We start from the raw sequence: 11,479 nt of genomic DNA, 5'->3' as shown, positions 1-11,479 counted from the left end.
ATTGTCGAAGAAAGATCTGAACTCAGAAACCCGAAATTGAAAAGCATACAAAACGAATTGAATAAGCCGACTAACCGCAATGGAGCCACCTGAATCCTAAGACCATAATTCTGTCTTTCAATTAGAATCCGTACAATACCTTTGATTAGGATGATCAAATATCGAAGAAGAGAAAAGTAAGATTGAAGAAGAGAAAGGTCATGGCAGATCTAGGTAGAGAGAGAAGAGGAGAGGCAGAGCTGAAGAAAGTCGAGAAACCAGAGAAAGGGAATTAGGGAAACGGTGGTGGATGAGCTTGCAACGTGTCATGATCTGGTAGAATGGCAAAGGTGTAATAAAGGGAGATGAACGGGGGTAAAAGGAGAAACACACTATTGCTGCAATAGTAAATGGAAGTTTGTATGTTTTAAAGGTATAGGATATATATAAAATAAGTGAGAGAAAATAGTAGTCTAGAGTCAAGATTGTAGAAAAAAATAGAGGTTAAAGTATGAGTTATGTCAAATTAGTGGGAGATGATGTGGAGGAAGGAGATGATGAGAGAGAAATTATATTACACTTGACCGAGAGTCAAGGATGCACATGGTCTAACAGATTGTGAAGTACTTATTTATACTCAGCCACACAAAAACGGCATATATATCAGAGATTGTCAAATCGAGTAGGTCTTTTATCATGGTGTTACGGACTAACGACATATATGTAAGAGATTGAGTAGGTCTTTTGTCATGGTCTAACGGACTAACCAAATATGTAAGTCATACAAGTACTAGTTAACTTTTTACTTTCACCAATTATTTTTCCATCTAACTAAAACTTAGTTGGTACTGTTTTTTTTTTTTTTTTTTTTTTTTGACATTAGTTGGTTGGTACTGTTAAGAACTCATTATACCGTTTTTTAGGCCTTTTAACCAAATTAGTAAAAATAGTGGACGTAAAGCGACAAAATGGTAAAAAAAAGGGTCTCAGTCAATTTGGTAAATTTAAATCACAACGGCGACAAATAAGTCACAAAACCGGTCGAAATTTAGAAAACCTAATTGCATGACTCACACGCTCCTAATATTGTTTTTTCCGATTTTTTTTCTTCATTTTCCTGCAATTTAATTTTATGATTAATGTTCCCAACTACTAAATTCATTTTTATATTCCTTCCTAGTCTTCTCCTCCTCCATTTTCCTGCCATCGCCAAGATCAGGGTTTTAGGTTTAAAGCTTCCATCCTAACTTCTTTCACAGATGATAATCCTGGAAGAAGGTTCATGAAATGTGGGAAAGTTAAAAATGTTTGATGCAAATTATTTCTATAATTTTAATATACCCATTTGAGTAGGAGTTGTTTGATGATTGACACTCATGTTTGTCATGTTGGAAGTCAATTATTTTGCTTGATGAGAGATGATTTAATGGAGTTGGAATCAGACAAGCATAATTATAATAACCCTATTTTTTAACCCCAATTTTCACAATCAAGTTTTTAAAATCTTAAATCCCGAATTTTCGATTACAAGCGACCACTTTTCATAACCAACCAGTCATAATCAAACATCAACAACCATTACTAATTTGGCATTTGAAAAGACAAAAGCAAGAAATTAAATCCGAAATTCACCTTTATCACACAAAGTCCTTGTGTTAATGCTGCTCTTCCCTTATTTTTGTTGAGTTGACTCAGTAATTCTTCAGCAATGGTAGGTAAGCACAAAAATGGAAGAGAGAGAAAATAAAAGAGAAGGAGAATGGGAGGAAATTAATTACGATTCTTTGTTTTTTTACAAAAGCATTAATCATAAAATTAAATTGCAGGAAAATGAAGAAAAAAAATCGGTAAAAAACAATATTAGGAGCGTGTGAGTCACGTGATTAGGTTTTCTAAATTCCGACCAACTTTGTGACTTATTCGTCGCCGTTGTGATTAAAATTTACCAAATTGTCGCTCGAGACACTTTTTTTTACCAATTTGTCACTTAACGTCCACTTTTTTTACCAATTTGGTTAAAAGGCCCCGTTGTTTTATAAGAATTCACGACCAAAATGCCATTTTAGGTCTAGTCAGATCTTCAAATATGAAAATGGAATAGAGATTAAACAAACAAATATGCAAGGAAAAACAAATAGACAATTATTGAGCCAAATTGCTTAAATTTGGTAATTGTCAATCATTAATGTGAGTATTCAATGTAGACAAGAGTGGGTCGACATAATATAACAATTTAGAACTGAATTGATTTCCAAAGTTAGGTAGTTAAACAGCTCTATAAGACAAAACTTCCCCATCAAATCTTTAATTTAAATAGCTTAGATCAAATGTTCAAATTATAGAACCTTATTTTGTCGTACTTTACTTTTTTTTTTTTACATCAATGGAGCTTACTTCTAAGATTTTTTAATCGATTTATCCGGAAATTTAGGGTTTTTTTGATATATTTTGAAGACAAGCTACAAATTTATTTTTATTTGTTCTTGCTTTGAGTAGTGGAAAAGAGAACAATATCATCAACTTTTTATTGTTTTTATATTGTTTTATGCCTAGGGTTAATTATGTGGTTAATGGTATCTCTTGTACGTGGTATTACTATTTTAATGATAAGGATTAAGGAGTACGAGTACATTTTTACGCTTTTTTTTTTTTTAATCCTTGTATTATAGAGTATTTGATGTTGTTCATCGTTTGTTTCTTTAGTTTTATGTTGGAAAAAAAGAGCATGTGATTTTATGTGTTTGGTTTAATTTGACAAAATAACAAATACACAAGACTTGTGGTTTGCCACCTTGACCTAAAACCAATACACGGAAATGAAGATAATGTAATTATTGTATATTTACTCTAATTTTATATGAATCTTATATGTCTACATCCAATGTGGTGGTGTGCTATTTAGAAACACGATGAGAACACTACAAGAGATTGTACTATTAACGACGGGAAATCCCGTCGTTAAAGGCCAATAATTGTTGATTAACGACGGGATTTTCTTTCGCGAACCCGTCATAAAAGGGGCCGTCGTTAATGGAAAATTCCGTCGTTAACCCCGTCGTAAAAGACATTTATGACGGTTGTTCCCGTGTTTGTTGGGTTGTTATCCCCGTCGCAAAAGCCATTTTGCGACGGAATTTTTACCCGTCGTTATTAAGTTGTCGTAAAAGATACAAATTTTTGTAGTGGAAAATACTAGAAAGTACGGAGTACCATTTTTTAATAAGATTCAATGCGTTTTGAAATCCAATTTATATGAAAAACCAAAATTGTAGTTGTTATGTTCTACGTACGAGAACGGAGAGAGGGACATGAATTGATTGTGTGTTTAGTTCTAACCTTAAGCTATTAAGAGCATCTCCAATGGTTGTAGTTAGGGACTTGCTTGCAATTTTTAGAAATTCCAAGCTACTAGCTTGACCATTATTGGAGTTCAAATGATAAATTAGCTATTAGCTAATTTGCCTGAAAAAACTTGGCCAATGAAATAATATTAAATTAAAATATTGATTGATAAATATGACTACATTAAATATTAAGCTAGTAGCTAACCACTAGGGTACTAACTAGCTAAAAATAAAAGTAACTTGAAATATTATGTGGTATGACAAGCTAATTTATAATGGCACATGATTAACGTACATTTAAGAGCCAAACCATTTTTATTGCATTACCGAGATATCCATAGTCGATGACAACAATGGCCAATTCTCTCACTAATTTATATATTTTTTTATAATTTGTATGACTAATTTTTAATTTTTTAATTTATTTCTAAGGTGAGATTTCGAAACTCAACTTGGTTAAGTTTGAAACCACTGTTATAAGACCAATTTGATTTGACACTAGTAAATAATTAGAATCAATAATCCTAAACTAATAATGCCATATTGACAATTTGATATTACATGGTAAAAATTAGAATGCCGAATTTAATCACAGGTTAACAGTAATTGTGTGAGATAATTAGGCTAGAATGGAAGTCTTTTAAAAAGTCAAGCCGTAGGTTAGTACTAGTTGTATGTTTGACAAATGATTACCTTACCTTTTACACCATCCAACATTTATTCTCCATGGAGTTTGATATGTACACTACACGTGAATACATAGTCTTTAAGGAAAAACAATGGGAATAGAAAATTCTAAAGACCTAGCAAAATTGATTAGTAACCTATTAGGGTAAACGCGTTTAAATACTATTTGATTGAAATTGCATGATTTAATTGAATTTGACTTATTTCAAAATGAATGTGTAAAATGTTGATTATGTATGCAAGTGTTCTTCAATGCTAACTAATCTGACATCACAAACTCAACGTCTCTTGGCGGTGCGTTATAAATACTATATAATTATAATATTATAATAATATTTAGTCTGTAAATACCAAACATACGCAAGCACATGTAAGTATGTAACCCCCACATAAATATCTCACTAACAAACATAATTTTACAAGTTCCAAAATGCACATGCTTGCCTCACGAGCAATGTAGATATTTATGGTAAACGAGTCGTGATCGATTTTGGTTGCATGCCAATTTTAGATTGTTCACCGCACATATAAAAATAAGTTCATGTAAAACGTAGATTAAGTACGTGATACGAAAAATTTAACATATCACGTCGACCTTAACGTTATTTCGCGTTTGTTTCACGTCGAATACGAATTTATGTCAATAAATTCAAGTTACATCCGTATCGTATCAAGTTACATCCGTGTCGTATCAAATATCGCCATCTTCACGACTTCGTGCCCACCCTCACCCTGCACACAATTCCACGACTCCACAAGGTGTTCAAGAAACATAAAACACTTCTCTAAAAGCAAGCAAGATGTTAGATGTAATTAATGTACGAGGAAGATTTAATACAAGAAATAATAAACTTTACTCAAAACATAGGGTACAAAAAATATTGACCCATTAATTAATTTGATCACATTATTGATTATACGAATATATGTTCCTGAATTTACGATTCCCCACCACATCTTCTTCTTCTTCTTTCATCTTTCTCTCTCTTACCACCAGTCATTTTCAGAATACCCAAACAAAACCTTTAAGCAAATGGAAAAATTAAGAAATTGGTTTGTCAGCTTCAGTCAAACGATACCACTTTTCTGTGCTCAACAGCTCAGACTTCCTCTCTTTCTCTCTCCTCTTCTCTAACACATTGTTTGGCAACCCAAAAAAATACTCCAATTAAATTGGTGGGTCCTAATTGGAATTTGGGATTCCAACAAGTTAGTTTTTTTTTTGCAGCAGAAAAAAAGTTGTAATTTTCCAACTAAGAACGTGGCTTACGGTTTTAAGCACCTTAATTTCTCCATTTGCAGTTAGTTTCTTCTCCACTCTCGCTTTCTCTCTCCTCTTCTACAGTTTTTTTGGGGTTCAGTGGAGCATTTCGTCGAGAAGGTGGTGGGCGGTTACTTTTTATGTTTGTGGGGGTGCGAAATTTTTGAGTTTTTTGGGAATTGATTGGGTTTGTTCATCTGGGTTTGTGATTTTTGGATCTTTCAATCAAGGTAATCCATTAAAGTTCTGATTTTTTTTTACTGGGTTGTGTTAATTCTCTCTTTTTAAGCTATTTTTCTTGTTGTTTTTGTAGTTTAATGTTGATTTTTGGTGTTTTTTCATCTGGAATGCTGTCTGTGTTTATTGACTAATGGCTAGTAGTTGCTGAATAACTTGAATTTAGTTTCTGGGTTAGTTGTTGCTCTTGTGTGTTATGGCTAGGAAGTTTGTGGCAAATTTGAGTTTCATGCTATGATTTATTGTAGTTGGTGTAGCAGAAGTGAGGGTAATGATGTAGAAGAGATTCCATTATGTACTGTGTCTGAACATTAATGGGTCTGAAGACTGAAGTCTTGAATTGACCAACTTCTGCATCAGAAAAATTCCTGCATTTTCCATTTGTATACTTTTGCTTGTATTAGAACTTGTTATTTTGGCTATACTTCCTGACCATCTATTTGTTATTATTGGATATGCTTATGATATAAATTGCCTAATTCTGCTGAAAAAGTTTGTTTACCGTTTAGTACATGAAGTTTCTCTTGTATGTGATAATCAAAATAAGATGAAGTAATCCATATTTTGTGGCCTACTTGATAAATTACACTGCCCTTATGATTTAGTTTACTTCAATTTGTTCCCTGATTCCGGCCCGAGGCCCTACAAGTTACAATAGCATGAAATCATTCTGTAATACGAGACCTTTAAGGCTTTAACCATACTTTGTGTGCTACTCAATTGATTCTGACCAATTGATTGCATTGCCTTTAGAAATATTGTTTTTCACTTTGCTGTCTAATCTGGCCCCATAAATAGAAAACACTCCCTCCATTCGGAATTAGTTGTCACATTGTCCCGGTTTAATTAAGGATGTGCTTGATTTTTCCAAAGACCTTATAGTGGTCTCAGTTCAATCCTCTCTCCATCCTTTCTTCTAAATCGTGTCATACTAGAAAATTCAAGAATCGGTATTATGTTTGGAAAGGCAAGATTTTTTTTTCTAGACATCGTACATTAAAACTCGTGACTATTAATTCCAGATGGAGGGAGTATAATCCTTTTCTTATACCTTTTTAGTGAATCTCTTTGGAAATGCTTGTTAATATTGTCTATCAGCTATGAAGATAGGGCCGGGTAGGCGGCTAGTGCTTGCTTTTTGGTAAATCAGCTACATGAAGATTTCTGCATGCTTATATCATATTATCATTATCATTGGCATTTGGCAATCTCTTGTTACTTTTTTCTGTGGTTTTATCTCATGGTTGAACAACTATTTCGGTATCTTTTTTCTTTTTTCTTTTTTTTTTTGGGTTGGGGGAGGTGGTAGAAGGAGTTATTGAATTTTTTATGTTTTCCTATTTCAATTGCTACTTTGTTCGATTTCTTTGTTCATGTTTATCTGTTTGATGGAGTTTGTAGGTATTTATTGGCAACACCTCAATATTTTGTTGTTTTATCCTTTGTACAGTCTGTAGTCATCGTTAATGTGTTAGGTTTCTGAATATTTGTGATTAATATTGATTTGCATTCTTCTATGGACTGTGTTCTGTAGCTACATGTAGATTCTTTTTCTTGATTATCAACTAATGCAACAAATTGATATTGCATACCAGATTCTCTTGTAGACGTGGCCAGAAAGGAAAGAAGGCTAGAATTTGTTTTAAAAAGCAGTGTCGTTGGGAAAGAGAGAGATTCTTGTCATCCCGAATGAACTTGATTAGGTGCAGTTGAGCATGGATTATTCTGACAGAAACAAAGATGATCCCAAGGAAGGAGATCTATTCCAGAGCTATAGTAATATCCATGGATCAGCTGACCAAAGTGCTTTATATATTTCAGATTCTAAAGCACAGACCTTGGTCAAAGGTGGAAAACCAGGGAAGACTCTGATTCTGAAGTTGATACAGTCAGAAACTTGTGAAAGCTGGTTTCAGGAGTTGTTCCACAGACGATCTCGTGGTTTAGGGGTTAAAATCCCGAAGCAACTAGTAAGTCTAGATGAGAAGTATTTTAAGCGCTGCTTGGAACTCATGCATATGAATGTGTTGAAAGGAGGTCCATGTTCTCTATCTGTAGAGTTGGGTTCTTTTGATTTGGGATTTGTGTCTGATTATGCAACAGTTGGGAGAAGAAGTTCGTTAGATGTGACAAGTTATGCAGTTGACTATCCAATCGCCGTTGGGATTGGAGATTTAGGTTTGAGTCCCGGGGATGAAGAAATTGTTGGTTCTGTTATGGGAAGCAATAGTATGATGAGAATATTGAAAAGCCCTTTGTTTCAAAGATTAGGGATTTTAGATCATAATGTGAGTCTTGGAGGAACTAATTTATCTAAAAATAAAAAGTACAGTCCTTCAGATTACCAAGGTTCTCCGAGTCGGTTAACTTCTAGTTTCTCTAATAAGCTTGGAAAGGACTCCTCGCCTCTTAAAAACCGGGGGTATAGATCAGGTTCTGTACAGAGAAGCCCTATTTCCATATCAAGTGGAGCTTCTGTGCTCACTGATCAGAGTTCCGAGTCTTCTCTTTCTCCATCTGGTTCTCAAGGAATGCTTCATTTTACATGGGATAACGGAGTTCCACATTTTACTTTCACTTTGGATGATCAGAAAGAAGTTTATGTGGCGAATGCATGGAGAGTTGATGCAACCATCAATAAGGCACTGGACTATGTCTACTCGTTTCATTTGAAATCAAGTAGCACCAAATTGTTTGATATTTCTGATAGTCAGCCAGATTTAATAGGCAAGATGAAGGTTTCAACTGCCTTTTCTCTGTCAACGGGTAATTCTAGAATTATGGAGACCGAATTTGTTCTGGTTGATTCTAACGAAAATCAGGTAAAAGAGGTACAACCATTCTCCCGTAACAGTAGGCAAAGCAGGAAATTATCAAAGGTGATGGATGTGTTCAAGGCTGGTCACTCATTGAAGCAGAGAACCCACTCTTTGTTTGGTGGCTCAAGTGCTATTCCTGAAGATTTTTCTCCAGAAAAGGGGTTAGAAGCATGCTGCAACTCATATCAAGAATGCAAACTTGTTCTTTCGGAAAATGATTTTTTACCGAATCTCGAAATGGCTGCAGTTGTTGTGAAAGACCAGCTACAAGAAGAGGAACATCAGACGGAAAAAAGGGGAGGTTGGGGACTCAACTTTCTCAAGAAAAATGTTGCTTCTTCAGAATGTTGTGTAAGCAATGTTGGGGATTGTTCAAGCAGTATGGATATTATAGTGCCTGCAGGTCACCATGGTGGGCCAAGAACGAGGAGTGGAGGACCAAATAGTCTGATAGAGAGATGGAGATCAGGTGGAAACTGTGATTGTGGTGGCTGGGACACTGGTTGTCCTCTGAAAATCCTTCAAGCTAAGCCAAGGAGAGAAGAGGGTTGGCCGTCTTCTGAGGCACAGGGGGACTGCAAATCATTTGAGATGTTCACAGAGGTGTGTGTGCTATTCCTTTTTTTTTTATATATATATATTTATTTAATGACACTTTCTCATGCATATATGGATATGCAAATGCCTCCATATGGTTTCAACCTTTCATTTTTAGAGTCTCCAAAGATGACGCAAAGTAGGTGATTAATGTCGTGTGAAATTTGTTATGACGTGTTGACATTAATGTCTCATATTAGGCTATTAGCTACTTCATCCGTTCATTATTTATTGTAACATTTGGAGTTTTACCCTTGCCAATGCACAACTTTGACCAATAATATTATGAGCTTAAGTATTAGAGTGTGGTGGACAGGTAAGAGACTTTCAGGGTTTAGAGGGCATTTTAGGTGCCCATTCTCCTTTTACTTTCTACATCAGCCATGTCCAATTAATTAGATTTGTAATCTCAGACACAAGAAGGCAACACTTGTGAAATTACTGAGTATAACACAAACCTTGCAATGCATGAACACGAATGAACTTGTGCTACAATATGACCTATTTATCTTATTATGTGATTCTCTTAGTTTTATGCAAGTACTATTATTAATACGGAGTACATTTTGGTAACTGCCTGAAATCAAAGGAAACCAGACATGAATTCAACCATACAAAAACATGACTGACCTGTTTATAGCTCTATCTGTTATCATGTTTCACACGAGTTTTTATTGTCAGACAACCATCCTATCATTTTAGACCTATTGAAAAAGTTTGAAATATACCAGAATATGTTGTTTATCAAATATATTAGACCCGAGTTGAAATTAACCTGAATTATGTGAATATCCCAGAAGAGGGTAAAAGCTGCTACTTGAGATGGATCTGTTATTCTGACTCATACTCGTTTTAAGAATTTTGGATTTTGAGCACAATTTGGTAACCCATAATTGTAATGATCCTTGTTTTCAAATAGTTTGGCAAGCCTACCGTTCACATTTGTACTACTCTTTACTAATTTACTATTTACTCCGTAATCTGTAGCTTTATGTGGATCAAAAGTGTATTCCTTTATGCTCCATGATCTACATACATTATGTGGTCAATTTTGGCATTCATGATATTTATAATTTGTGGACATGTTGATATCAAAAGTTTGGTTCTTTTCCATGCCTTTTAACGTGATGCATTCGCCTATAAAGTTGACGGATAACTGAAATGCCATTACTTTTCTTTCTTTCAGGGGTCAGCTCATGTAATACCCCCTTTAAAAATGGTGAACATACGTGAAGGCCTGTACTTCATCAGCTTCCAGCCCTCTTTCCTGTCACCTTTGCAATGCTTTTCGATTGCAGTGGCAATTATTCATTCTCAGACCCCAAGCTTGCGTCCGAAACATGTACAGGACTGATATCATGAAAGGATGGACATTTTTTTTTCCTCCATAGATTTACCTAGATTAGCATTGTATGTGTGTTTATAGCTGCAGCAAAGTCAGAATTAGGTTAATTATACATGATTTTTTTAGTGTCATTAATTTTCTTACATTATATAGGGGGTAATTTGTATTTAGCTATGTTAATTGATGTGTGGGTAAGCCGGTAAAGGCAAATTTAGATGAACAACTGGTTATACCTTGTGCAAGGTTGTACGAGATCTCCGTAAAGACAAATGGGGTCATAAACACTTCAACATAAGTAGTGTAAAATGGCCTGTTTTTTTTTTTGTTCCCTTCTTTTTTAGCCCAATGTAAAAGCTTCTGATTTGTACTAAGAAAAATAATTTCTTGTAGTCAATGATTAAATGGAAGCCTCATATTTTATTGTTTGTGACATATGTAAGGCACTGTTTATATGTCATCTTGCTGAGCAAATTATAGTACCAATAATAATTATAATAATTAAAAAGTTGATATCATTTCTAATTGGTAAATTTGTTAAAAAAGAACTTAATTTAAAAAAAATTGCAAGAAAGGACTTTATATAATTTTTTTTTTTGTGAAATCACACATGAATGTAATTTTTTTTTTGCGAAAGACAACCAAAAGTAAATTTCCGGCATTGACTTGCACGTGAGAAGCACGTGTGGCTTTATTTTGCTAATCTCACCCAATTTTCCTCCAAAATTCTAAGCTTTAAAACCTAAAGTTGAAAAAAAAAACCAAAATAAAATCAAGTTTAAAAATTCAAGAGTCCGAAAAATCAGTGTCTCTAGCCAACGTAAGCCACACGCGTTGCTCATGTGCAAGTTAATGGCCGGAAAAGCTCAGTCAATGCCGGAAACTTCCCTTAGGTCCTTTCTCGCAAAAAAGTTACTTTAAGGTGTGTTTTCATAAAAAAAAAAATTATATAAGGTCCTTTCTTGCAAAATTTGAGTTATAAAAAGTCATTTTTGACAAATTTGCCTTTCTAATTTTTAGTTTTCAAATTTTGGAATTTGAAAAGTCAGTAATGCTATCTCTGTTCATTTTGCCTATGTTATGCTTCTAAGTTCTAATTCAAAACCACAATGTGGCTTCTCCTTCTTCTACCCCCTCGGCTGCATGGTGGAAGCATTTCTAGAGTTTGAATATTCTTTCTTGTTTTAAGCTTATCCTCTGGAAGCTTCTTCGT

General features: G+C 34.4%; 1 protein-coding gene across 1 annotated transcript; it reads left to right on the top strand.

Annotated features, from left to right (window-relative positions):
- The first annotated feature begins 4,968 nt into the window (after window positions 1–4,968).
- On the top strand, window positions 4,969–10,694 carry LOC110788906 (uncharacterized). Its single transcript, XM_021993536.2, has 3 exons — window positions 4,969–5,501; window positions 7,104–8,930; window positions 10,111–10,694. The coding sequence occupies exons 2-3, from the start codon at window positions 7,224–7,226 to the stop codon at window positions 10,276–10,278; spliced, it is 1,875 nt and encodes a 624-aa protein (XP_021849228.1). The 5' UTR covers window positions 4,969–5,501; window positions 7,104–7,223; the 3' UTR covers window positions 10,279–10,694.
- Window positions 10,695–11,479: the final 785 nt, after the last annotated feature.

Source organism: Spinacia oleracea, chromosome 3, assembly GCF_020520425.1.
Source record: "Spinacia oleracea cultivar Varoflay chromosome 3, BTI_SOV_V1, whole genome shotgun sequence".
In the NCBI taxonomy this organism is placed as follows: domain Eukaryota; kingdom Viridiplantae; phylum Streptophyta; class Magnoliopsida; order Caryophyllales; family Amaranthaceae; genus Spinacia; species Spinacia oleracea.
The sequence above is the reverse complement of the archived record's forward strand: the minus strand, read 5'-3'. Positions and strand labels throughout refer to the sequence as shown.